Raw genomic sequence first — 27,995 nt, forward strand, 5'->3', positions numbered from 1 at the left:
TTCGAGAAGCCGTCAAATCCCATTCCTCGTATCAGAATGTCCACTCTCCTGCAAACTGGGCCGTTCGCCTTCCTGGACAGTCTCCATCTGAGGCTCCGTACGGGTCGCGTCTCTAAGCGAGGTCCGTCCATGAAGTAGCAGCTGAGCCGAGCTTCTGGAATTCCGTCTGATGTATATTGCGGCACGGTCCCGTCCTAATCTTACTGAGCCGGAACCAGGCCGTCCCGCTTTGGTGACCGGGCCTCTCGGTGGTGTGCCAACTCCTCCACCATAACCGTTTGTTCCAAGGCAGCCTCCTCCCCCTGCTGAGGCTCCGCGTGGGCGCGTGCATCATGCGATGCCAAGTAGCGCGCCCGGTCGGGGCCGAAGCCTGCCTGATATATATTGTATGCCAACGGTCACAGGCGGAAAAGGGCCAGGGTAACCGACGAAAGACCCCTTCCTCATCTTAAATCCCAAGCTAATGGCCAACTTCCCAAAAGCTTATAGCCAACTCCTCTCCTTCCCGTCCCGCTGGCCTGGCACGGGACTAGAAGCTGGATGTGTATCAGCTCTCGTCTGTCTCTCCCACTAGCCTCACCGCTCGGTCCGGTCGTTCGGCGTCCCCTTTAATTCGCGGTACAGGCACCAGCCACGGAGCTAGAACAGCACCAGAATAGCTGGGCTCTGGATACCATGTGGGGGAAGCCCTGGTGGCTAGTGGAAAGACCAAGATCCTAGCGCGATACCGACCCTCTGGCATGGGTTATTTCCTAAGCCCGAGGGGATGGCTAATGGATAGATAAGCTGGCTAGGTCGTTAGCTCCTTACTGTGTATACTGCTTGTAAATAGAAGATGTCCACTTATAATATCCCACTTTGGGGACAATCTCAATGAACGGAGCAGTAAGGAAACCCAGAGTACTGCCCAGAGATCTGCCTAGTAGCTCTGCGAACACAGTCTGCTAGACCATGTTAGTACGAGTCAAGATCCAACGTGATCTACAAGTCGGAGGAGTCAAGATCCAAGATGATCTACAAGTCGAAGGGTCTCCCACCCACTATACTGTCAGTATGTAGTTAGCTACATTACCAGCATTTGCAAACTGATCGCAATGTCGGATTTTCCCACCATACCGGGAGTACCAGAGGGAGGCACACGAGAGTTGACGACGAAGAGACAATCGCAACCGCAGTCGGTCAAGACGAAGAACACGTGCAGCCCATTGACAACAACATCAGCCGCCCCCAGCTGTGTAATATCCGACGACTTTCCCAAAGGAGAAAGTGGAAGAAAAAAAGCCAACCTGAGCCAATCAGGCAATCCGGGGTCGGAAAGGCCAAGGATGAATCGGCTTGAGCTGCAACCCCCTTACCGCGTAGAGGACCTTCACCGCAACCCCCAAGAGCCCCCAATCTTGCAAAGCTGCACAGCACAGCAATAAGCTGTGAGATCCCGGTTCGGGGTTCGCTAACGGATTTCTTTAGCGCCAGACCGGCCATTTCTCTCTTTTTCCTTACTGTATTTCCTCTTTCCCACCACATTTTTATTTTTTTGACAAGCGGTGGTGGCGCTGTGGAAGGATTTAGGTAACAGACGGCGGCCCCCCGAGTGAGTGTCACAGTAAGTGAATGCGCCATATCCTAGTTTTCTTCTCGTGTCTTGGCCCCCCCCTGGTGGGTGAGGTTTGACAGGATATGGTACGATGCCGGGCAGAGTCGGTACGGCTAGTACATATGCAGTAGGGTCCCTTGAAGACGTCTAGCTACATAGGACTGTAGCAGTACATGCCTGTTGATGCTGCTGTCGATAATTGTCATCGGCGGCTCGCGCTACATGGATACCATGCATAGGCAGCCCGTACAAACAGTCAAGTACTGCAACCATGTCACACTGTGCCGTGACCCGGCGACAAGCACCCTCCAAAAAACCGTGGACCCCATATCGTCCCGTCGCTCTGGGAAGGAAAAAAGTCGGGTGGGTTGCGGTTTCAATTAAAATCTTCTTTGGCAAATCTCATATCCCGGAGCCTGGCTGCAATTGCAATCAATGCAAACGAGGAGAGGCAGGTACACTGTAGCAGCCATGCAACTGCAGCGCCGAAGATCTTCAGGAACCGTAAACGCTGTGCATGTACGTACATGTAATACATGCATCACCTAACACAGGCGGGTATGGCCGTCCCAAGGGAAAGGTTGTTTCTGGTCAGAGTTCAAAACCACCAGCTGCAACTCGGATGCAGGTTTAGGTGGCACGGGTAATACGTGCTTGTTGCAGTTGCGATTCAGGCGCGCAGGTGCAGGTTTGACATTCGAAAGGCTAGAATGCTTCTAGGGAGAAAGCGAATGTCTGGTTGATGGGCTCTCAACCGAGCTGGTCCTTGTCTGAAGCACCTACCTACTGCTTACCTTTCCCTCGGGGCCTACCTAGCATTGATGGCGCACCACCACCAACAATAAGCGTCGTGTCGCAGCTGGGCAGAAGCCAGGAGTTGTGGCGGCGGGTTTCAGGATACGGTATCCGTACCATCAATCAATTCGATCAATTATTGATGGATCTCTCGGGTTCATGAGGGGCAAACCTCGTCTCCTGGGGCCGTGTCGCGTTTCGACGTTTTCTTTGGTCTGAACATTGTTTCGAAAGAATGCCGGCCCCAAAAGATCCCCCGTCTCGGCCTGATATGATCAGCGCCTATATGCCATGGTAGGGGCCTCCTCATCGATGATGATGGGTGATGGCTCATGTTCAAGTAACCGCCGATAAGCTTAATGCTCGGGCTTCTGGCTTGGAAGTTTGTAGTTCGTAGCTGGTCTCGCCGTCATTGATACGGTATGTATTCATGCCACATAGGGTGTTACAACCGGTCTTGGTCGCCGTTTGACGAACACGCAATCGACGTAATGCTCGACACTTGGCCGAGCGCCTCTGGTGTCTGGGGAAATGGATGAATGACGACGATACTGATGATGCAAGGCCGTTACAACTTGCCCTTCTGCCAGGCCAGGAGTGAAGCTGTCTTGTGGCGGATTGATGAAGACACGACGTCAGGTCGTTGCCGTTGGCAGTTGACAGTAGGCAATCCTCCTTCCTTGTCCTCTTACCCGCCAGGCTGTGCCCGTTCTCCCGTTGTATGTAGATTGTCAAGACGCATGTCCATGTCCTGTCGTTCATGCGCTCGTCCAACTTCTTCATGCGAGCCCCGGGCCTGATAACCCAGCCTGGCCAAGATCGCGAAGCATGTAACGTGGGGGGCGGACGGCCTTTTTAGAGCGAGCGTACCACGGCCTGTCCATTGCGCGCGCGCGGAGTCCCACAACCTTAATAAGTAGCCCCCTAGCAGCAGGGGAAAATAGCACAGACTTTAGGCGGACTATCAAGGCAGAGCAGGTAAGCAAGTCACAAGCGCAAGTCACCAGTAACGACAGACCGGGGCGCAGACGACGTTCAACAGGCGATGCTGTCCGACGGTGATAGCAGCCATATGTAGCTACAAGTCCAAGCTCCGACGCATACTGTGAGCGTGAGGCCCCGCGGCTCCGGCTAGCTGCATAGACATTCTGCATCAGGAAAACTGCCGCCGGGGGCCAGCGAAAAGGGCCTCTCTGCAGATCGGCCTGATCCTATAGTATGTACAGATCCAACCAGCACATGTAGGGCGTCTGCCCCAGCCTGTGACGGTGGCGAGGTCGCCGCAGTCTCGGCTTCAGGCTCTATCTGCCTGTCGCTATCGCCATCACCAACAAGCATCAGGCATCGGGCATCGGCCGTCGGGTGCCGGGGTTCTACATGCTACTACTATGGCAGATGAGGGAGAATGAGGAAGAAGAAAGAACCACGTCGTGCCGTGCCACGCCGGCGCACACCTCTTGTCTGTCTACCTCCTTGCCTCCCTTCCTCTACTCTCTCCCCACCACCATCACCATCACCATCACCAACCTGATAAGAAGCCTAGTCGTTGGATACATACTCCGTAGGGGTGGATACACGGGGCATGCATTCAAAGGGACGGCAGAACAAACCACCAAAAGAAGCAATTGTGTCCAACGGTTTTCCGAACAATTGGTGGATCTTTAGGCTCTGCACAACATGCATGGAGCGGAGGGAGGAAAAAGTAAAATGGGCGGAGCTTTTAATATCAAGCCGTTCTATAGGCTGTTTTCTCGCCCGTCTCGCCGTTTTTGCCAAGACAGATTAGAGAGAGCCATGGGCTATGAGGGGTGCAAGTTCTCCAGTACATACACGTAGAGAGGCGGACTCTTCTTGCCCACACCAGTCGTTCCAAGGGATGGATGAATGGTGGTGGTGGATGGAATCCGATGGATATCGTTCGTGCCTGTATGTGCTGTGCCTGTCGCCGATACTGCCACGTTTCTTCTGGTGATCCGCAGCTCTGCCGACTACGACTGGCCAGCAGCGAAAGAAGGGCTCCGGGGTTGGAGGTGGTGCCGTCTCCCCGAAGCTTTTGCATGGGGGGAGTGAGTGAGTTTTTGCGAGTCTGGCAGTGCAGCTATTTACAGACGTCCGAGTCAATTGGGCTCGCAATTGTTTCCTGCTACTCAGTCAAGCATGTTCGCGATAAATATAGGTTACGTCAGGTATAGAGGCAGTTTGCACAGCCAGAATATGTCTGTTTCGGAATAAAAATAAAGACATATATTTGACATACTTCAATATAATAGAGTTGGCTTGAAGTTAGGTAAGCTATGCCCTCCATCCGCAGTGGATATACTCGCTCGCTACTACCGTACGGCTATTTTTGCGTTGCGTTGCAAGAAGAAAGAAGCCAGAAGCCGCCGCTAGTCACGAACGCCAAAAAGCAAGGCTTCCTTCCCATGGCGGTGACGACTGTGTGGTGCCCTTGTCCATGCAACTTGCAAGGCACCGGCAACCAAGCAACCCAGCATTAACATGCCCGCGTTACCGCTGCCGCATGTATGCACGTTGACGCATCATCAACCGGCAAAAAGCACACACACAGGCCAGCCCGTAGCCTTTGACGCTCGACCTGCTACAACGGCCGATCGAGAGACGGATGCCGATCATATTAATTGACATCAATTGTATGTAACACAGAAAGATAAAATCAAAATATGATAACTCGTGGTAACGGCATAATACGCCACTGCATGTGGCTTTGTTACATTGTATCAAATTTCTGAGAGATGCGACCCCAGAGCCAATACCTATGTCCTATCCCACGAGCCGCCCACCAGTTTGGTCGGGCGAACGGGCTTGCGGGCGGGCGGCCCAGTGGGGTTCTTGGTTCTTGGGGGAGGAGGGAAACACGTTCGTTGACGAACGTCTGGGCGCGAAACCTGGAGAGACGAGGATTGAAACGCGGGCGCTCCTCCAGCCGAAACCTGAGGGACACAAGAGAAACGCGCTCCATCCGGTTGTTAGGAAACACGACAAGTCGAGCAATACGGTAAGGGAAAAAGACTCAATGAACAGGAGGAGAGCGAAATAGACACGCGCCATGCGCGACTGCATTGTTGTTGCTCCCCTTTCCCCTCTACTGTAAAGAAATCCATATATGATCAACATATTGTAATCTAACCAATGAAGTAGTAGGTCATCTGGTGCTTGAGATCTTCGAATGGGCTAAATTGGTGTGGTGGTTCTCCAGTGCTGGGTGATCCACAGATTAAACAACACCAGATCTGACGAATCATGAACTCCTTGCAAGGGACCATACAGTACGGCTTCGAGTCGCCGATAGACGCTGGGCATCGATTTAGACAAAAGTCAGTCAAAGCGGCACAGGTGCAAGTGGATATGACATGGAAGTTGTGGAGGAGTCTTCTTTTGCTCATTCTTTGAGACTATCACCGACTCTACTAGTGATGTGGGCTGCTTGCTACTCGCTGCTTGTTCCAGCGCCTTTTTGGTTACCCCCCGACCTTGATGTCATGCCTTCGTTTCCCTGTCACGCACATCGACTTCCGTGTGGTGATTATATTCCATCCATAGTGCCACAATTGTCCCAGAAAATCATTAGGTATCATCAAGTTGCCCCTCCCATAGGTAAACAATAGAAATCAAAAACATAACACAACAGACGGCGGACAGATCCCCAAGTGATGTCCGATGATGTGGTATCGCTAAAACGCCATGCCGTTGGGCCCCTAGTAACGCCCGCTCCGATGCCGCCGTGAGAACACAAAGGGTCTCACAAAATCCACGTAATAACAAAAATGGGGTTTTTTTTGGTTGTTTTTGGTTTTATATCCGCATGCTCTTCCGCTTGCTGAGGTGTAATGAGCCGAGCAGGGCTTTCTTAGCGGCAGCAGGGCTCAACGGTGACATGGGCTGCGAATTACCCGAAGGTGCAATCTTCTTCCATGCAGTGGAATACCGACGGGGCGAGGTCTGAGGCGACACAATGGCATCCGTCTTGTCAGACACGCTTGGACGGATCTCCGGTGACACGTTGGTGGTCAGGTTGAGTGACGACGAAGTTCGCAGGGAAAAGAAACTATCCCTTGAGCTAGTTGCCTTGTTATTCGTCTCGTGGAGCATAGGTCGGCTGCGCCTGCGGTGTAAGCCAAGGGACTGCTGTACCCGATTGAACACCGCGGTGGGCGTCCTCGGTGTACGCGGAGCACCGATCTCTGTGCCCCCGAGAGAATAGTCTTTGTTGGCATAGGGGTCGATGCTGAGGAATGAAGGTGTCCGACGGCTCGCTGAGTCCGTCGAGTACAAGCTACTCCTCCGGGTGAGGGTTGTCGAGTCGGACCTGCTTCGCGGGGCCGAAACTACTGAATAGAAGCTGCTGTTCCTTGAAGTGAAGGGTGACGGACGTCGAGCCGAGTCGTCAAAGCGGTCGGCGTGGGGGCTTGACTGCGGCCTGCTGCTCGTATCTGATGCCGGAGACCCTGCCCTCTTGGGACCCGTCAAGTTCACTATGCATGGCTTCCCGGAGAAGATGACCGACACCACGCGTGCCGTGTCCTCGTGGCTTGCCCGCAGGACGGGAGAGCCTTGTGATGCTTCGCTTGAGGAGTCGTAGTCGTAGTCTGAAAAGTCACCAGCAGACGAAGATGCGTCCTCCTCGGAAGAAAGGTATACGTCGTGGGGCGTGTTGATGAGAGTCTGGTTGGGGTCGGTTGTATTGATCTTCAAGTCGCTAAGAAGGAGTCTAGAGGCTCTGCGGGAGCTCTTCCGCGGCAGCTGTGGTCTGTTTACGTCCATGTCCTTCTTCTGCACCATCCGAACAGTAGCTTGCTCGACCAGAGAAGCCTCGTCCATCTCGACGTACTCGTCCAGTATGGGCTCGTCGTATGCTGAAGATTTGGAAGAATAGGTATCGCGGGCTCGTTCTGTAGAGGAAGACTTCTCGATGTTGCAGAGAGAAGTGTTATCCGGCATATCTTTCCCTGGGATTGTATGAGGTCTCTCGGCCAGAGACATGGCGGAGGGCGACTGTGGTGTAAGTAGTGTTGTTGGAAGGTGGTGGTGGGTCTTTGTTCAGATTGAGGAATGTTCTCCGTGTGAGACCTGATTCAATGTTTGTGAGTGTTTGCAAATAGGCAATTTCCATACACGAAATGGGTATGCAGAATTGGGTTTGGATAAAAAAGGGAGGCCCGATGGTCTTTAAAGAGTCCTTCCATTAGAGCGGGAGAGAAAGGCGAGGATGGAGGAGGGCGAGATACATGTATATCTATGTACGAATGGCCATGGGACGTACCAACACCAAGGGAACGGTATAAGTCGGCCTGGTCGAGCTAAGTCAGTGGCCAGGGGGCCTGTCAAGAGTCAACCCCTGAACCTTGGCAAGACGGTTACAGGGTGACGCTGCAGAGGAAAAAGAGTGGGAGAGGTCACTCTTGCACGGAGTACACGACCAGGGTGGGAAGGTACCCTTTTTTTCGGAGTCTGCTTAATCAGGTGTACGAACGCCTTGGCTTGATTTGGGGGGCTGTTTCAAATTGAGCATGGGAATTGCCAAAGTGCGCTACGCGACCACCAACAGCTAGCAGCTAGGTAAGGTTGTTGTAAGTAAGATGTACTTTTGTTGTGGCAGCGCCAGGCGTTGAGAGTCAAGTTCGGGCGCCGGGCTTGTCAGTCAACACACGCAACACACACGTCTTGGAAAAAATAAGGAATAGAGAGAGAGAGCAAATATATGGATGAGAGACAAGATGTTTCGAGAGGGAAAAGCGAAGGCGGGAAGAGAGATTGGAATGCATCGACTAATAACCAGCAGAACAACCCATTTCGGCTCCATTGGGCATTGACTGCAATTCGAGCTTGTTGAGAGCACGGTTTCCTGCTAGCGATGCTCTGTTTGCTTTCTTCTAGTCATTATCTTGCAGCGAGCGAGCGAGCTTGCGATGGATGGGATGGGAACTTTCCTGATTTCCCTAGACTTTTGCCGCCATTACCTCAGGTTGAGGGACGACGCTTGCACTGGCGCTTTCCCTTCTTTATTCCCAGGCGGGCGAGCTTGTAGTGAGGTGGTTTAGTACAGGTACATTCCTGCTGTCCCGCTGCGAGGGACCAGTGGGGTTTAGTGCTAGCTGTCTCTCTACCAGTCTAGCTCTGTCTGCCCTTGACGATGCACCCGACCACGGGCCTCCCAGGTGCCCCTAAGGATGCGACCAGGGGTCTCCCCCCCGTCGACGCTCCTGAACAAAGGGTTGCAAGATTCAGCTGGGGTCCTGATTGGATCATCTGCCTTTGGCAAGCCAGGCTTGGCATCACTGGGTAGCCTCTTCGGAGTAAAACGTTTGCTCTATTACTACAACGCATGAGGACCTAATCACTGAGTAACGTAACGGTAACCAGGCCACGCCGACGATAGTGCTGAGGCCGACGCCCCCAGATGATCCAAGCTGAGAGGAAGGAGGAGATGTTAATGACTGACTGGATCTCGCGGGCTGCGCCCTCACTCCTGAATCCTCTCTCGTATGGAGAAATTTATACCGCTGCACCGCACCGAATGCTGCTGGATGCTTTTATTGTGGTGCCCATCACCAATTTTTCCTTCCTGGACGACTCACTAGTATACTCAAATCGTACTATGTTTAGACAGGATTCTCCGCCTCTACTCTCTGTCTCTCTAGTAGTAGCTGCCAAGTTTAGAAGACGGCCGGACCGGGTTTTGAGGTGGACGGGATCCGTATGTGGAAAAGGAAGCAAGCAAGCTCACATTCTTTGAACCACCGTGAAGTGGACAATGATTACTAGAGAGGGTTGTCTTACTACTACTGCACGCTTTGCTGCTTGCCTGCATCTCAGCTGCTGCGATGCTGTCTAAGCGCGTGTCGTGGACGGGACTGTTCGTGTGTGGTGTATGAGTCGTCGGCAACACTGGCTCGACCTGTCTCACCGGAAATGGACTGCTCGGAGCAATGCTCCTGTCACGGAAGCGGTCGTGGGACATCTCTGTCGAACTCGCCCGGGTTCCAATGACCGCCCACCCCACGTATCAATTCACAGGTGTCAATTCGGGGGTTTCAACCAATCCTCAGCGCCCCATCCTGTTCCTGGGAGGAGGCGTTCTACTGCTAGCAAACGCATCTACTGCTAGCTGTGAGCATTGATCTTTGATGCCCGCGCGCATACGCGTAAAAATGCGTAAAAAATTGCAATTTATGGTTCTGACCGCTGGATTCCCCTTTGACGTACATACATATCGGACGAGGGTGCCTTTTTAATGGAGCAGAGCGCAGGCGAAAGAAGACGAAGAAGAAAAAACAGATCGTGGTGTTGTACGCAGTGTGGGGACCTCAAATTCGGTAAGTCGGCCAAGAGGATCGACCTCTTGGGTGTGTGGTTTGGTACTACGGTGGTAAGAGGCTTGGACTGGAGAGGAGGGATCCGTCCGGTCACGGTAATAAAGTTGCGACAGAGTCTCCCAGACGACCACCCTCGAATTACCTACGCTCGCAGTAAGATTGACGGAATGGGCGAAACCCAGCATGATCATATGATATTTCTTCAACGGCCTCTCTTACAACGTAACGTCGCTGCTCATGTCGAAATTACTGACAGCCGCCGCCGCCACCGCCCACAGACAAGTCTAATTGCCCATGTCAGATATGTTCGTGCCTACAAGCTTATTCTCGGTTAGGGCAGAAGTGACAAGTTTTGACAACGCTTGACAAGTCCCAAGTCCAAGCCCAGCACACACAGACAGCGCCTAAAAGCAGGAGGAGGCAGTCGAACAGTTGTCCAGAGGGGCCAATCAAGAGTCACGGTGGGGATGGTCCGTATGCTGGCAGAGAGAGAGAGAGGGACCCCCGTCCAGTCAAACTCCAGCTCCGTTACCACCTTTTGACTAGATCACACATAGAGTAGTACATAGTAGACATCCCCCACACCCTCTTTCGGGCATGCATTGCATAGCGTCAGAAGCCGTCGACGAATGATGGCTGGAGTTGAAGATCTAAACTCTGTCTTGCTAGACAGATGCCAGACCGACTACTGCGATGTGCGTGCCGAATGGGATTGTATGTACGAATACTTCTTCTTGATCATCTGTTTCTGCTTTTTTCTTTACCCCTCGAACCCACGTGCAAACTGTGCCGCTCTTCCCCTTTTTCATTGGGGATGGATCATGGATCGGAACTCGTTACCGCTGACTGGCTTCACGCTTGAATTTCCACCGTCTTGCGTGTGCTTGCTCCTCCTCTTCATCTCCTTGGTGCCTGGTGCCCCGTGAGGGGGAGGGGTGAGAGGGCATGATCGTCAAGCCATCAAGTCCCCGAACCTGATTGCGTGCATGGTGAGGCCGTGACTGGTTGGCTGGCTTTTGCGACTCTAAATGATGACAGCTTGTCGTTGTGTGGGCTGGCTGGGCTGGACTGGAGATCTACGTACGACGACGTGCATACCCAACCACCCCTTCCCCTAGTCTTGGTCTCCTCTGCCCTGCTTTTCTTTCGTCCGATCTTCGAAAGTTTTTGACGTTCGCCCCGGCAAGTGCCATATCGAAAGGCAATGGAACCTTAAAAGAATACCTATAGGACTTTGGTACAGTTATCGGTGCACAGTACCGCTACATCGTAAGCATTGTCGTCGGGAATGTAGGAGGACTGCCCGTTCAGATGTGTATCAGCGTTTGGCGCTCTGATCCGGGCGCGCATACTCGTGCCTTTGTCTCTCTGAACCTCTAACCGTCCATATGCATATGTATCGCTCCTTTTTATTCTACTTACCCCCCTCCGAACCGAAACCCGATCGTGTTTCCGTTGCGGCAGAGGTTGAGAGGGCGCGTAACCTTATGTAGGCATGTTTTGTTCCATCTGCCACAACATGTGCATACAAAGCAGCTAGTCAACTCAATCTGCCAAACATCTCGCCCTACCCCCTTCTTCTTCTCACCGAGAGTAAGTTAAGTGCCATTGGACGAGGTTGGGCAGGAGGCTGTTGCTGCTGCTTTTTCCTGTATTCATCATCCACACAAAGACAATATTGCCACTCCCTAACGATTACTTCCTTGTGTTAGGAGGCCTATCCCAGCGTGCACACCCACTCTGCTTCTTACGACATCGCGCAGCATCGTGATGAGCGCTGAAATCATAATTGTATATCGCAAAACCGGCACGTATAGCAAAAAGGTGTGTGTTGTAGGATATTCCCAGATTTGCTCTCGGGCAAACCCAGTGGCGTCATCAGGGTTGCAGTGTGGTAGTAACCTAGTTCCTGGTCTGCATCCATTTGATCCTGCCGCTGGACAGCATTCTGCCCAATGTGATGCTTCCTTGGCGATGCGATTTACATCATCTATGCGCTATTCTACTTGGAGACTAGTGTCTTTTCGATCAATATTACCGGTTTACGCCTGTCACTTCTAAATATACGTGTACGCGCGCAGTCTTGCTGTTCCATGCTGTCGCTCTCGCTGTCGCTTACCCACAGGTTGGCAGGATGTAACGAACATACATCATAAGCAGCCAAAAAGAATTGCTTAGTCAACGTATCAATGATGTTGCCCCCCAAGTTGTCCATCTTGTAGGATGCAAGACCAGCCCTCCATCGCAGAATCCCATTCACGTTTCCTGCCTAACCTGCTGGACCAGCACAAGGACAGCGCATCCTGATACCCGGAACAGGCTGGATCTTCACGATGAGGGAGGGCGATCTTGGCCCGGGTTTCTCGGGGAAAGGGTCAAAGTGTTTGGCTACTATAACAACTGAAGTCATCGGGATCCGAAAGTCGGCCGCCATGCTTATGGCTGCATGCCAAGCAGCCACTCGATCGCTCATTCTTTTTTCCCTGCATGCAGGGTGGCTGCCTCTCTCGAGCTTATCCTCGAACAGCACATCCGTTGAAGCCTTCCCGCGTGCGCGAAAGTCATCAGTGTAGACAAGATGTATCCTCTGATGCGGGTACCTCCCCCAACATACCGTGTGTCGCTGCTGCTTGCTGCCAAATAAGCAAAAGTGAGTAAAACGGTCGGTGCAACCTGTAACACGCAGCCGAGAAGGGCGGATTACTCGGACGTGTGGGTTGTGGTACGGTTAGTATGTAAGCACACAGACACACACACATAGCTCCGTTGTAATTTAGCGCAGTGGACGGGTTTGATCGACCGGAAACCAGCAAACGAGAAACACGGGCTCACGGTGCCTCTTGCCCTCTTTCTGTCTTTCAGGGCTGTCTTCGAACCCCTGGCGAAAATTGAGAGAGAGCCTGGACGCGGTGATACGTGGATATTATCGACGATGGGATTTTTCTCTCTTTTCTGAAACTCCCCTGCTCGCGCAATAACTCCGGGCAGTTCATCACCGATGTTCATCACCGATGAACGCAGAGGGCCAAACCAACGATACACTCGAAGATCCAAATCCCGGCCGACCACCACATGGCGATTGCGGTCCGCGGAGTTTTACGGGTAATATTACCCAGGGTATGGCCAACTATGTTTTCTCCCGTCTGTTCATTGTTTGTTTCCTGCCCGTTACCACAGACAACCCCCCAGCGTGTGACCTCTGTGACCTCATTCAACCCCCATCGTACCCTTGGGTCAGTCAAGCAAGCAACTGCCAACAGCAGGCAAAGCCTCCTCCTCCCTCCTCCCTCCTCCCCCTCAGTTTGGTGGGCTCTGCCCAACGCGCAATCAGCCTCACCGTTCGGGAGGATGATCTGTTAATCTATTAAATCGTTGTGGTGACTCGTAATCCCCGGTTTTAGGCTACCGCTGGAAAGCCAATGCTGGAACCGGGAAGCACAGCACACAGTGTCCATGGCGAAGTCACTCGACTCTGGCCCAGCCCTGCAGATACATTGATTGATTTCGTTCGGTCCTGGCAGAGAGGGCAAAGAGAGAGTCTGGCATAAGCATAACTCCGGCTGGCTCAGCTGACGCTCAAGCCAGGGAAGCGAGGCTGAAGCTGGGTATATTGGTCGCCGACATGATTGGGTTAAGCGCGGCTCAGCAGCGACCAGCGCGGGGGCTGGGGCTAATATGGCAGCCGACATTGGCAATTGATTCCTCTTTTATCCATGATATGACCGTTTACCATTATTGTCATCATTATTTCGCTGATGCCGAGCAATTGCCTACACTTAAATCCGATTCAATTTTACATCAACAGTCAGAGTCAGAACGGTGAGGCAACCGAATGCCAACCGCTGTGGCAGTGTGCGTGGTTCTGTCATGTGGCTGTCGAATCCATCCATCAATCCATCCCTCTGATCGGAAGGGTCTCCGTCCGGGGGGTTTTGGCTGTCCAAGAATAGAAATAGAAATAGATAAAAACCAGGATCAGGGCCAGGGCCAGGGGTCCCGACCTTCGCTAGCTCTTTCGAGTCAGGAAACCCACCAACACCACCTCCCAACAGCAATGGGCCAGCGTAGCTAACCTTATCGTGACCTGGGTATGCTGTGTGGTTTTACCCCATATTATATCATCACCAGTTATGAATCCTACCGAATGATCTACGGCGCAGGACCCTACATATCGCTGTGTGCATCCCGCCGGGTACATGCCTCTTGTGAACACCGTGGCACCCGATTGCTGCTGTCTCACCCGGGTGCGGCTGCTGCTGCTGCTGTTGCCGTCGTTGCTGCTGACGGCCGCCTCCACCTTGCATTGAACTCGCGTCCGTGTCTGTCTGCGTCCATGGGTCGAGATGCAGTCAGTTGGTTTGTGAAGGATCGCATACTGGGGGTGGCTGGGTTACTTCCAACACGCATGCTTGTAAGTAAGGTAGACAGGCCGTCAGGCAATCAGTCAGTCGTCTTTTCGGTAACTGCCAGCTCGCGGCTCGCATCAAGTGTTCCTCGACGAACGGTTGCCTGCTGCATACGGAAGTCCAAAACGACGCCATTTGCTTCCTCATGACATAAGAATCTGACGGAGGATTCTCATCGTCCCCAAGTACGGCGTACCTACCCCCAGTAGCAGCTTGCTCAATCCTGTAGTTCGGGCTGGTTGCCGGCCGGGCTTACTGTGTCTACCACCACTGAGTTTTTCTACTCCCCTTCGCCCCTCTATTCGTATGAACTAAGTCGGCGACCAAGTGGCGACGGGCCAATACTGTTCATCTTGCCATACGAGTTACTCATTCCATTTGGCGTGTTGCCGTAGTCCCTTGATGCCTGTTTTCTTTTCCCGCGGGATATCCTTCGGAACCAGCCAGCCAGGTAGCCATGCCGTTTTCGGCCGATTCACCTCAAAGGAACGGCCGTCTATATCGGGCGGGCCTAGCCAGCATCACGACATTGGGGGGCATGGGGGTCAGTCAAAGTCGCAGACTGTGTAGTCGACTGTGTAGGTACTCGAGTGACAAGCAGAGTAAACTTCCGGAGAAGGATCCATGAATGAAGAGAATAGGCTCTTCTTGTCAAGAAAGTGATGGGTCCCCTACTCCCCACCCGTCACCATCCATTGACATGGCATCAAAAGTATACACAAAACAGTTTGTTGAGTCGCGGTGACGACGGGCGATGGTGGTAGTGGTGGTGGTGGTGGGGCCTCGAAAGCATCCTTCGGGGACGGGGGCATATTGCGTCCTGTCTCTACCTCAGACATGCCGAGGGGGGCGGGTCCAAACTCTCTTTTGCTTCCCCCCTTCCAATTATAGAACTCCCCCCCCCCCATCTCCACCACTATTGATATGTCTCAGAACATGATGAACCGAGGGGAAGAAAAACAAAACAATAAACAAGTAAAAGTTCATGTTCCCGGCTATGGCCGGAGGAGTGACTGACTCGATCGAGAAGACGGGTCGGACATCCCATGGTGAAAAGACGAGAGCTGGTCATCAAGGGTCTGCCGCGTGTCACCGCATGCTTGAACGGACTGTCTAGGTGGACTGACGGCAGCTGCCGTGGGAAACGGTGGTCGACTAGAACGGGGATGGATGAATGGGGGCCGTCGTGAGAAATGCCACCTTACCAGATGATGGTAAGCAGGCAGGAGTTAGGATCTTCCGCATGGTGGTAGGAAGTCCGTTGAACGTTGTAATAGTCGTTCACATGAGATGTAGTACTGTCTCGAATGCTCTCACGTTGATGGCGATAACAGCTCTTGATCTGAACCGTGATATCAATTCTTGGATATACCTGTGAAACAGACATCCCTTGGGGACGCTGTGTGGACTAGAAGTTATACATATTACAAACAGTGCCTGGCCGCCAGACCAGCTATGCAAATACAGAGTGTGCCTACTGCTCCCCACCCAAAAAGAAAAACGCGGGTTATCCATCCGCCTCGTCTATGCACCGTAATCCTCTTTCCTGATCAGTGTCTCCTCGCCCTGTATACATGAAAGGGGCCAACCGACCATGCCTCAGATATCCCTCCTGACACCATGCTCCGGTAGATGCAATACACGCCCGAACCCTTGGGGAAAAGGTTGCGCCCTCCCCTCATACAGACAAACGGAATAAAAATTGGAAAAGAACAAGGTGAAGGTGTCTAGGAGTGAACCTCATAGAGCAATAGCAAAAAAAAAAAAAAAAAACCAGGAAATTCCAAACTGTGCCAACTCCATGCTCTAACTCCTTCCCTGGGTATCTTCAATTCAACACTTCTTCCCCCTCCTTTTCACACTTATCACACACAACTCCCACTGCCAACATTTGACAACGCGAGCTTTTAGGTGATGACAACCTCCTGTGTCACCAGCCCATAAATCCAAGCGGCTTCGGTCACGCTGGCACACTGGAAGCACCACTTGTTGACTTGGCCGATATTCGTGCCGCCCTTGTCCGCGACAGCGGCCTCTCCCCTTTTGTTGAGGACTTCTTCCCACACGTTCAGCAGGATTCCTCGGCTGCCAAGCCGACTGAAGCACCTGCTGCCTAGGACCACGTCCAGAAGCACGGTAGGCGTTTCGTCCTTGGCTGATTTCTTCGGGATACTCGTGACAACGATGCGCTTCTCGAGTCCCTGGTATTTCTTGAGATTTTGTCGGGTTCCCTGGTCGGGTCGGGTGACCTCGAGTGTACAGTTGCCATGGTCTTCCCATTTACTGGCCGACACCATAAGGTGCAGGCGGATTTTGAGGTTATCGGTTGTAAGGCTCATCTTTGTTCTCCCGCTCTGAGCAGCGCTGATTGATGGTGAGCGAGGCGGGGTGCCTGATCCCGATGATGATGTGTACAGGCTTGGATCGGCACTCAGGCGGTTGTTTTGTTTGTCAATAGATGACATGCCGATGTCGAACGACGTGTTGCCGGCCCCCATAAGTCTCTTGAGGAACGATGATGCAGACACGCTTGAGTGTAGAGAAGGGCTGCCCCCTGATTGGGTTGGGGCACGGGTTGATGCGCGATAACTGTTCTTGCGACCAAACCAGCTGCGGCGTCGAGATGACCCATCATCCTCATCGTTGGCCATTGGTGCTTGGTTCTGGCCAAAGGCTCTGACACGTGCTTCTTCCTGTAGGGCCTTGTACTTAGCATTGTCCATTCGGGCTTTGTGCACGGACATGTAGAGTGCCTCGCAGTCGTTGTAGGAGGCGGTGCGGAATCGGAAAAACGTCGATTCCACCTTCATCACCTTCGAATAGAGCCGAGCATAGCTGAGGACCGGAGACCTTATCTCCAGGTCGACAACTGTGCTGTTTCGCAGCATGACCATAGGAGTAAGGTCGAGCGCGATAAGGGGGCGTTCTTCCTCCCGGGGCGGGCCGTCACCGCGTATGGGGTACGCTTCAATGAGACCAGGCGTCGTGATGATCGAGCAGACGTCAGGCCACAAATCCTTCCAACATCCTCTCCTGTTGTCCCAGTACGATATTGACGCCGTCGATTGGTAGACATAAGTTGGTGTCTTGTTCCCCAATTGGGACTGGGTTAGTCCGGCGTGAGAGGCCGAAACAGACGGCGTGAGGCTTGGTAGGTTCTCTAAGCCCACAGGGTCACTAGGTAATTCGTCTCGGGGCCCGTACTCATATTGTTGCTCGTCCAGCGGCTCATAGTGTGGTCTGATACTGATGGCGGGAGCCGTGTCCGGCATATCAGCAGCCTCCAATTCGTCATCGGAGGACTCGTAGTCAGTTGACTCGTCGTCATCCTCATCCTCCTCAGATTCCGACGCGGAAGTCGAGCCCTGCGAGGAAATATCCGATGGATGGTATTCGTGCTTCAGCGGAGAAGAACCCCGTCGTTTGACTTTGTTTGATGCAGGCTCGGGAGGAGGCAGTGCTGGTGTCTTTTGCGACAAAGGTGTCCGATGAGCTGGCGGAGGTGGCGGGCATTCCTCACGCTGAGAGGACCTGCTCGGGGATGACTTTTCTATGACGAGATCTTCGGGCCGCATATCCTCGCGCAGAGGGTGGGACCGTTCCTCGTGCGATTTGGGCGATGAGGACGAGGCGCGGTGAGGTCGGTCCTCATATGGCTTAGGTGATGTGGACGAGGCACGGTGGGATCTAGAGTATGACTCTTGAGTGGGCGTCTTCTCTAGCGGTGGGCTGCGTGGAGATGGGAAGGTAGGGGTGGTTGGAGCACTACCTGTCCTAGAGTGACAGCGTCGCGGGGTTACATGTACGTCGGGGCTCGAATCAGACCGGAGTGGTGCTTGCATCGATACTACCCTTCGTTGCTTCTTTTCACCAACTGGCGTGTCCCCTTTTGTAGCTTGAGGTACCAACATGAGTGACTGGGAATCGGCTGATTCTGCCTTGAAGACTGCAGGGGGCACTGGGTTCGTGCCGAGGAGGTCCAGCCAGTCTTCCACTTGCTCGTCGTTATCTGTTGTGAGTGTGATGACTTGGTGCCATGCATCTCTGTTGCCTCTGATCATGACAACGAGTTCACCTGGGGCGTCACCCTTGCGCGCAGAGCAGTTCCCGCCAATTACCGGCGCAAAGAGTAGCCAGGTACGGCCCCGGGTGCCGGTCTCCCTGATCAAAAGATCGCCTGGGTCTGATTTGAATAGTTGGTTGTCTCTGGAGATGAGCTCGACCTGGCAGTCAAGTCTCTGACCGTTGGTATGGCGTAGATCCAACGAGAACGAATCTTTGGCGTATACTTGCCTAAAGCGATCGATTCGGACGCCGTCCAGAGCCTCCAACGTTCTCAGATCTCGCACGCGGGTCACGTCGGTGTTGATGGCATCCTCATCCACAATTCTGGCACTCTCTTCTTTGTGCCTCCGGCGTACTTTACCCTCCAGTTTCTCCCAGAGCTTTTCGTGCTCCTGATAGTTTTCGGTGCCGGTCGATTGCCGGTAACCCTGGATCATATTAGCATCGTTCCTCTCTACTAAGCTACAAATGTGGTTTCAACTTACCTTGATAAACTTCGAGATGTACTTAACACGAATGAGGGGCTTCTTGAGGAGATGCGCTACATCCACACGCTCTCCGTCCTCATTAAGTACATCTCCTTGCTCATTACGAGGCAGCGCGTTGATGAGCGAGTCCTCGTCGTCCGGGGAGCGGGGTGCAAGGTTCACGATCAAGTCCTGGAAACCAAGTCGCCATGCATCAAGGTACTGGTCATAAATGGTATAGACAGAGTCGAGCCATTGGGGAAGGCGATGCGCGTCGTGCATAGGGCATCTCTTGTGGCTGTTCTTGAGCTTTTCTAGCGCAATGCCCATTTGCACCACGGATTTGGCGCTGGTGTCCAGCTTCTCCTTGCCAGAAGGAGAAGACGGAAACAAGTCTGCATGGGAATAATCATTGCCTTGAGCCACTTGTGTCAGGAAGGACAGGGATCACTCCATCTACGAGAGTCTTCAGTTCCCGTAGATAGAGATCTTCGTCACGTGCGAATTCCTGTAGCAGCGCATCGACAGTCGCAGAGTTGGGACGACTTGTCGGTCGACGGACGCTGCGTCTTGATTTCAAGCTGCTGCTCCTTCCAGGTCCGGGCCGTTCGTCCGGCAGAGACAGAACAGAGACCAGGTCGGAGTGTTTCGTGAGGCGCCGCTTAAGGCCTGACCTGTTGCTTCTATGGCGAGAGAGGTTTGATTCATTACCTCTAGTAAAAGTAGTGTTTGTTTGAGTTGCTGTCGAATCAGACAGCATGGAGGATACATCGGACTCATACGTGCCTCCGGACTCTCCAGATAAGATGGTTGATAGTTCGTGTACGCCCTTGGTGGGAGGAGGACGACGTTTCGGGTACGTAGCAGTTGATGCCGACCTGGTTGAGTCTGTGAGGTACGAGGATCCAGTAACGTTTGAGGACCCAGTGAGGTACGAGGACTCGTCGTCGAGGTATGACAGATTTGTGCGGGAGCCAGACGGCCTGCGTTGGTGCCCACTTTCATCGTCATATCTACTATGATCATCAATCTCGATCTCCTCGGAACAGCTGGGGTAGGTTGTGGGTATCGGCTTAGGTGCAGCAGATTCGCCACGGAATGCCTCCTTGAAAAGGTCTTTGAAACCTTTCCTGGAGGCGGGCCTGATGGGAGACGAAGGACTCCTAGTAGCTCGGCTTCGTCTGAGCGCGGCCGACGATGGTATCGACGAAGGCGCATCATCCACGGAAGCTGTCTCTTCCGATAGAACTGTCTCTTCTTCCGTGGCAGTAGTTGCAGTATCTCTGGTGAGAGTGGTGTTTGTGTCGTCGGCAGTGCTGGATGTGAGCCCTGTGAGTTCCGATTCCGTTTCGACTACTGATTTGTCTACTGGCTTGTGTTTCGATTCCGAAGCCGAACGCCTCGTCTTGCTCTCATTGGTGTGCTCCTTTTCAACAGAGTTCCGTTTAGTCTCGGGCACTGAGCTTGTCGCAGGAGCTGATGCATTAGCTTCGACAAACGGGTCAACAGTCTTGTTGAGCCATGATTCGATGCTTCTTGGTTGGTTGGCAGCCGGCTTTGGAGGCGGGTCAACCTTTTCCGTGATTATCTTTTTACCCTGGGTAAGAGCTTGCTTGAGGACGTTAGTAGCGCCCTTGAAGCTAGAGTTCCTCTTTGCTGGCTTGGGTCTCCGCGGCGGCGGCCCACTCCCTGGCAAATTCAGTTCACTGAATGCAGAGTAGCCCACAGGGATCTCTGCTAGTTTGGACGGGAGGCTGGAGGGTACATCCGAGTCTACACCCGACTCTTCGGATCCGCTTGACCAGGAGTCCTCGTCCGAATATTCGCCTGTCATGGTGGTGCCGGTATCTGCCTGACTTCTGGCTGCTGACTTGCCTGACAACTTGGTGGACTTGTTGCCACTGCTGCGTCGGGTGGGAGTGTTTGGGGCTTCGGATTCGTGGTCCTCAATGACCTCGATTCTTTCTGAAGATGGCTCTCGGCGAGAGCTGCTCGCGCGTGTGCTATGTCCCCGTGACCTGTGGCTTGAAGGAGCGCGAACTGTACTGGCACCTTCGGACGTTCCTCTCTCGCTGGAATACACCCGGATGCCGTCGTCCGGATGCCTGGATCTCTGGGGTCGTATCCGGATGCCATCGTCCACGCTCGTCTTCTTCTTGACAGGATCCTCGCTTGCCTTCTTCTTCGCTGGAGTTACGCGTATCCCGTCGCCGTGTGCAGACCTGGACCTGCGTGATTTTCTGTGTTCGACAATGATCTCCGAGTCCTCGGTTCTCTCGCTGTCTTTGTCTCCACCAGACGTCCCCGAGGCCACAGACCTCACTCTTATACCATCATCGCCGCTACCCACCGATCGCGAAACACTGTACCGCTTCACGCGTGGCTCATCTGGGATCTCGACCTTTTCGGCCCAGGCCTTGATCTTATTCTTCATGGCAGGGTTAGGGGTCGACCGAGTCAAGAAGTCCTTAGGGAGCGGTGACCCCTTGCCCAGGTCCGGTTTACGTTTTGGCGATGATTTCCTTGGAGGACTCTTCTTTTTGTTTTTCATCCAGTTGGTGTCACTGACGACTCGCTTCTTAGGCGGGCAGCCGGCACTGGAGGCACCATGGTTTTCCTTTTCCGTCTCATCGCCATCATTGTTATGCTCCACAACCACTACTGGCGGCCTCGAAGCAGACCTCCTCTTATCGCCCTTCTTGATTCTCATGCGGTCCTCCTCCGTCACGCTTTGCTCATCAATCTGAAGGCCAACATCACTGGGCTCGCTGGGTGCGGCCAGGGGATCGGCGTTTTCCGCAGCGGCGGCGTTCTTCTTCTGCCATAGCCTCACCCGGTCATGCACACCACCTGGAGCTTGTACTTTACGCACCACTTCGGCGCGCATTTCTTGCTTGACCTGCTCCAGTGTCATCTTCCGCTGCCGTGCTGCTTCTCTGTCCGCCGCAACTCGTGCTGGCGACGGGCGGCCCAGGAGGAAGTCGGTCAGCAAGGTCGGCTGTTGTTTGGTAGTGGCAGACCTCGGACGAGTCCCTCCGGCAGCGGGGGTGGTGCCAGCGCCGCCGGGCGCCGACCCCTTGCGACGGTGCGAGTGAACATTGGGAGTCGTCGGGTCTACCGGCTTGTCTTTATCTTTGTCATCGTCGAGCGTCATTGTCTACTGTGATGAGTGTTAGGCGTGCATTCCTGAAGCTCTGCCACGAGCGCGTGAGAAGGTGGGCAGGGTTCGCCGATCTGCATGTGGCCGCTGCGTCGGTCCATCAAATTGGGCATTTAGTGGAAAGAGTTCCATTCCTGCCTGGCCTGGCCCGAGCAGAACGACAAACCCAACGTCAATCAATCGGTGAGATCGGTGCAGGACTGACCTTCGTCTGGACTACCTAAGTAGCATACTGTCATTTGGAGCGGTTAACGCAGTGCTGACATGCGCAGTAAGCTGGGTTTGCTGTTCGTCAAGTATCGAGATCAGGGGTGACCGAGCTGCCCGAAGCTTGTACATTGGGAAGGAACCGAGATCGCACTCCCCAGATCGGAATGTAACGCGGGAAAGAGAGAGAGAAAACGAAGAAGAATTGAGATTGAGCAATCGATCACTGAAAGTTGCAGCCTCGTGTCTTGATATCAGACGAGTTTCAGTTGGTAGTGCCGGTGCTCTGTAGAGAGGTTCTCACTCGTCAGCCCGCTCTGGTCTTGTCCTTGTTGGCGGGATGGTTTTCGTCAGAATTGGGCTGTGGTTGTCCTCGATACCAGAAACGTAAACATTCAAATCCCAGGTGGGTCATCCATGGCTAGCTGTCCTGGTCCTGGTTTGTCGCAAGCTTCGAGTGAGCTGCAGCGGGGCTTAAAAGAGCCACCAGGGATTACCGGCAAATCAGCAGGTCCCTCAGTCAGCCAACCCCCCCAATCGCCCGCCCGAGGACCCTGGCATAGCCATGCCATCCTTGTTTATCAAGTGCACCGGACAGGCCTGGGCCTTGCTTCAAACCCGGCCTAATGGGAGGACCAACGTAAAAACACTGGTGACTGGCACGATTTGCATAGTAGTACGAGAGTGCTCTCACATGCGAGTTGCACCAAATGGTACTACACGTAGGTACTACCACCTAGACAAATGCTCTCCAGGCCAGATGCCGATGCACCCTGATGGGAAATTTCCGATGGGAAAATAAGCCTCCCGGTAGCTCGTTCTATCATACCTCTTCGTCTGTCAGGTTCTGCTGACACGGAGGGCCAGCTGATGCGTTATCAGAATCGCGTGCATGGCTTGCATATGATCAGCTTACCTTCCAACCAGGGCAGCGCATTCCCGCGGTTTCCCCTGCCAATGTGGCTTCTATTGTTTTGCACAATGTCTTGCTCGCAGCTGCAGCCACACACAAAACAGGAAATGAAAGCCCATCTTCAACTTCCGGCCCATCGGATCATGAGGACTGAAAGCATTAGCAATGCACGGCGGGATGGACGTTTTCTGTCCAGTCCCTCAACGCGATGTTACCCAGGGTATCCTTTAATTTTCCTTTGGCCTTGATTCTGTTGCCATATCCGCCGGGTCTTAAGACGTGGCCCATGGCTGACATCATTAACACCCACTATTATAGGTACAAGGGATCAACCGCTAGCCGGATTATTACCCTTGTTATACCCCAAGACCATTACTAAGTTCGCTCGCTCTCCTCAAACAAAGATAGAAACATTGCATACTACCTTCAGTCATGATTCGCATGTCAAGCTTTCTTCACGGTCAAGATCATTACCAGCTATTTGAACTTAGATATAGTAAACAAATTAGCCGGAGATTCCATCTCGAGCAGCACGAGCAGGCAAAGCAAACAAGTCAAGTCCCTACCAAAACAAGACTTTCATGATCAATCATTATATTTCTTTATTCTGGAAATCAGGCGTTTGAAGTGTTGTCAGTAGCCACAACAAGATATCCATTTCGTCTACTTGATACATTGTACTATATGTCGACAGTTTAGGGCGCGAGTTTCCATACTCGTTGACTTGAAGCAAAGGCAGTAGGTCATGTGTTGAATGATGAGTGGTATGAATTAACAGATGCTCACTCACATGGGATCTAACGGGAAGACGGCCAGGGAGAAGGGGGCATCACAGTTGATTCTCTTTATCTCATCAAAGAGTTAATAGAGTGTGTAATCTTGCCAACTTTGAGTCTTTCAGGTTGGATCGAGTGCACTTGCAGTTGAAGCAATGATGAGCCTTTCAACCGGCCGCTTAATGAAGGGGCAGTATGAATATCTGTTCAAGGCTGGACTTAGAGTGCTTCTATTAGTTGTGTAACAACCCAATAAGCCTGCGTACTTCGTAAAACATGTTGCATGTAGCAGGGCTGTGAATGCACTACAAATCTGTGTTACCGATGTAGGACACAGCAGGAGGACCAAGGGGCTTGCTGGCGTTCGAAATGTCAAAAAGGGCATTTTTCTGTATCTTTTTCTTTAAGCTTGTTTACAGCCCGATGTCCTGAAATGCCTTGGTGCTAGGTAGGTAAAGAGGGCAGCTCATGGCAAACAACCTATTGAATGTAGAAATTAATTATTTGCATGTACCTGTCCTTGCTCAGGTTTGCTGCTGGCCCTGAGTTGACGACCCGAACACCCACCAGCTTGGGCAACCTTCAGCGGCGGAGCATCGCGAGCAATCAAAAACACCAGAACACTCCTCAAAACAAGCTACCCGTACACACTGAGCTGGAGCATCCATTTTCGAATGCAGGCCTTGACAGCTTCTCTTCCTTCTCACCATGTGGTGATCGCAGCTCTGCTCTCCCCTTTCTTGTTGACCCTTCTTGACGATCATTGATTTGATATTCTTTTGCCACCTGTAGACCACGCTCATTCACCTTCATTTCTTCTCTTCGCCATGGCAGAGTTCACTTTCCTCTCCTCGACACTGTCCGAGGACCTTGGCTTCACGCCCCCGCCAAACGCTCGTATCACCAACAAGGCCTCGAACTCGCCCAAGCCGGAGCCCCAGTATCATCCCCCCATTGCTAAGGACTTCTCTTTCTCTCTCTCCAACATCTGGCGATCAAACAACAATGTTATGAAGTGGGTTTTTGATATCCCCGAGGTCACTCGTGAGGAGCCCGTCGAGACTTCTGATGCGCTTAGAGAGAAGCGTTGCTTGGTACGTACTTACACATGCTCATCAAACATCCCACCAGACGTACACCACCACGACTTCCTCACCCAAACGTCACAACGATTCATCTTAGAAAATATTCAGACGCAACCCATCTACCCCACCTTCGTTCTTACTGTTCAAATCTGACCTTGTGCACAACAAAAGTCACCCAACGACACACAAGCTGGGCATGACGGAGGCCAGCATCGCAACAAGAAAGCCAAGCATCATCACTCCATCCACAACCACCAACCCCCCGTTAAGCAGCGTCGTCGCGATCGCTTCCTTCAATCCACCAAGAATATCGCCGGCAGCATCTTGGACGGCATCAACTGCAGCATGAGTCCCTTCCGTGATCTCAGCAGCGAGCTGGATGGCTCGACCATCCAGGGTAGCGCAACGCCGCCCGGTACTCCCACCCCCGTCAGCTTCGCGCCCAGCCGCCCTCGTCTTCGATTCTGCTTTGTGGGCGACCAGAACTGTGGCAAGTCGAGCATGCTCCTGTAAGTGTTGTGTTATCTTTCCTTCGCTCCTGCAACTTTCCTTCGTTTTCTGGCATCACATTGCTCTTGCTAACCAAAGTCACCGCCCAGTCGTTTCTGCCGTGACATGTTCAACGAGACCTGGACCCCCACCAAGTACGAGATGTATGAGCAGCCCGTCGTGATGGACGACCAAGGCATCGACTTGGAACTCTGGGATACCTCGGGCAAGCTCGAGCTGCACCAACTCGCCCGCCTTTCCTATCTTTCCTGGGATGCCGTCTTCATCTGCTTCAGCGTCAACAGCGACAAGAAGTTCGCCCACGCTCAAGGCAGAGTAAGTGACCAACACCAAAACACCCCGACATGACTAACTCAAGTGACCAGTGGATGTACGAGGTTCGCAAGTACTGCCGAGGCGCACCCGTCTTCTTGGTAGGACTCAAGAAGGACACCCGAATCGGCACCGGCTTGTGGGCCCCCCTTTTCCCGGCATTCGACACCCGTATCGGAGCCACCGAGGTAAGTACTGCTGTTCCGTTGGCCACCTTACAATCCAACCACAACAATATGGACATGAAACCTAACACTGCCTACTACTCTAGGGTTCCATGGCCGCTAATGGCATGGGCGCTGTCAAGTATCTGGAATGCTCTGCCAAGACTGGTGACGGCGTCACCCACGTCATTGAGGAGAGCCTCCGCCATCTGCAGGCCACCCGCCACGATCTCGGCCAGCCGGAGCCCAACAGAGGCTCGGGCCTGCGACAGCTCCTGTGCTTCCAGTAAAGGACACTTGAGCAATTCAATTCTTGGCATGGGAAAAGGCAGTCGACACGTAACACGACCCCTTCATTCGGGAGGAGTTGACATTTTTTGAGGCGGTGGTGGACGTTGCCGTGCCGTTGTCATTGCGGTTTCTTTTCTTTCTCTTTCTTTCGGTCAGGTTCATTTGTTTCTGGGTTGTGTGTACTATTATATCCTTCGCGCTGCTTTTGTTCGCCGCAGCAGCGAGGGAGCAACCCCGAATGATCTCGGGATGCGCAACCTGTGTACAAAAATGGGGTACATTCAGACACATAGTTGGCAGGACGGTAGCAGAAGTCCGGGATTTGCTTCGCCTCAACAGGTGATTGAATCAGTCCCATTACATGCGCCGTCCTTATTACGCAATGAACAGTCCACGTTGCAACTGAGTGCCCTTTGTCGTGTGTTCCATCGGTGCTCTCCATTGATTTATCATCATAGTCCCAAGCCAGGCCATTCTGCATTTGTAATCAATGCCGGGGGTTTGCTAGCATACCCCTCTTGCTGTGGGCATATAACGACAGCAGCAAGACCGTATGGGACATATTCCCGGTACTAGGATCTTGAGTTGGCCAAGCGTCAAGAGTGGTGTTAAACTTGTTCTAGCAGCTATGGCGCAGCGTACCGATATCCATCTCTACACGACGCAGACGCCGAACGGCATCAAAATATCGATTCTGCTCGAGGAACTCGGTCTGAAGTATCAGGTGCGCAAGAAAGCCCTCGTTGACCACCAGCGTGACCCAAGCTGATGATTATGGAAGACTACTGCCGTCGAGATCACCAAGAACACCCAGAAGGTATGCGTGCGGCCTTGGTCAACAACCGCCTGTGCTGACGCGAGGTAAATATGAACCATGGTTTCTCGAGATCAACCCCAATGGACGGATCCCTGCTTTGACGGACACGCTTGAAGATGGCCAGACCGTCAAGTTGTTCGAGAGCGGATCAATCATGCAGTACCTCGTTGACCGATATGACAAAGACCACAGGGTCTCGTACCCATATGGTTCGCGAGAACATTGGGAGGTCAACAACTGGGTACGTATATGGTGTCACCTATGGCCTTGCTATCCTCGTTCTGGTCATATTAACAATATCAACTAGCTGTTCTGGCAGATGGGAGGCCTCGGACCTATGCAAGGGTAAGTAGGCGCCCCCTCGAGCGACTATAGTATCAATGCTAAATGACCACACACGCACAGCCAACTCGCCCACTTCAACAGTAGATACTCCCTTCCAGTTTTGTGCGATGCGAGAAGCGAACCTCCCTGCTGACCAAACGGCTAGGGTACGCACCTGAGAAGATCCAATATGGCATCGACCGGTACAGGAACGAGACTCGTCGTCTGTACGGCGTGATGGAGACGCAACTGCAGAAATCGCGCTCTGGCTATCTGGTCGGAGACCGATGCACCGTTGCTGACATCTCATGCTGGGGTTGGGTGGCCGCCGCTGGTGAGTCCTATTATAGTTTATGCCCCCCTTTTAACTCGAATAACGTGTTGTCTATTTGAGTTTGGAAATGAGTTTGAGTGCCTAGCCCGACTAATTTGTTGTTTACTGAAGCCGGGTCCGGAGTCAACATCGCCGAGTTTCCTGCCCTCAAAGAGTGGCGGGATAAGTTGCTGGCCCGGCCAGCTGTAGAAAAGGGCCGCAACGTCCCTAGTCCTCACAAAGCTTTGGAGTTTGATAAGTTGTCGGACGGGGAGATGAAGAAGACGTTTGAGAGTGCCAGTCAATGGATTCAAGCATCGATGAAGGAGGATTCAAAGTAGAAGCTCGTGGCTGGTGGTTGCTGCAGTGAAATAGGGCCATCTGGCTGGTGGAAGTTGGAGTTTGATTCTTGACAGAGCTACCTACATACATCAATATGCAGTGCATGTGGTATCTTATTGA

At 52.9% G+C, this 27,995-nt stretch overlaps 4 protein-coding genes across 4 annotated transcripts; 2 read left to right on the plus strand and 2 right to left on the minus strand.

Moving 5' to 3' along the window:
- Positions 1 to 6,202: 6,202 nt before the first annotated feature.
- PG985_013370 (uncharacterized protein) lies at positions 6,203 to 7,390 on the minus strand (the record flags this gene model as incomplete). Its single annotated transcript, XM_066833136.1, has 1 exon — positions 6,203 to 7,390. The coding sequence occupies one exon, from the start codon at positions 7,388 to 7,390 to the stop codon at positions 6,203 to 6,205; it is 1,188 nt and encodes a 395-aa protein (XP_066677876.1).
- An 8,646-nt stretch (positions 7,391 to 16,036) lies between these two features.
- Positions 16,037 to 21,815, minus strand: PG985_013371 (uncharacterized protein; the record flags this gene model as incomplete). Its single annotated transcript, XM_066833137.1, has 3 exons — positions 16,037 to 18,622; positions 18,680 to 19,056; positions 19,373 to 21,815. The coding sequence occupies 3 exons, from the start codon at positions 21,813 to 21,815 to the stop codon at positions 16,037 to 16,039; spliced, it is 5,406 nt and encodes a 1,801-aa protein (XP_066677877.1).
- A 2,729-nt stretch (positions 21,816 to 24,544) lies between these two features.
- PG985_013372 (uncharacterized protein) lies at positions 24,545 to 26,078 on the plus strand (the record flags this gene model as incomplete). Its single annotated transcript, XM_066833138.1, has 5 exons — positions 24,545 to 24,811; positions 24,974 to 25,311; positions 25,402 to 25,627; positions 25,678 to 25,812; positions 25,896 to 26,078. 5 exons carry the CDS (start codon positions 24,545 to 24,547, stop codon positions 26,076 to 26,078), a joined length of 1,149 nt encoding a protein of 382 aa, XP_066677878.1.
- Positions 26,079 to 26,707: 629 nt separating this feature from the next.
- Positions 26,708 to 27,874, plus strand: PG985_013373 (glutathione S-transferase; the record flags this gene model as incomplete). The annotated part of the gene is made up of 7 exons (XM_066833139.1): positions 26,708 to 26,803; positions 26,861 to 26,896; positions 26,967 to 27,137; positions 27,204 to 27,241; positions 27,302 to 27,321; positions 27,387 to 27,554; positions 27,666 to 27,874. 7 exons carry the CDS (start codon positions 26,708 to 26,710, stop codon positions 27,872 to 27,874), a joined length of 738 nt encoding a protein of 245 aa, XP_066677879.1.
- Between the last annotated feature and the right edge of the window lie 121 nt (positions 27,875 to 27,995).

This window comes from Apiospora marii (assembly GCF_038362585.1).
Source record: "Apiospora marii strain CBS 49790 chromosome Unknown utg000011l_segment0_segment0, whole genome shotgun sequence".
In the NCBI taxonomy this organism is placed as follows: domain Eukaryota; kingdom Fungi; phylum Ascomycota; class Sordariomycetes; order Amphisphaeriales; family Apiosporaceae; genus Apiospora; species Apiospora marii.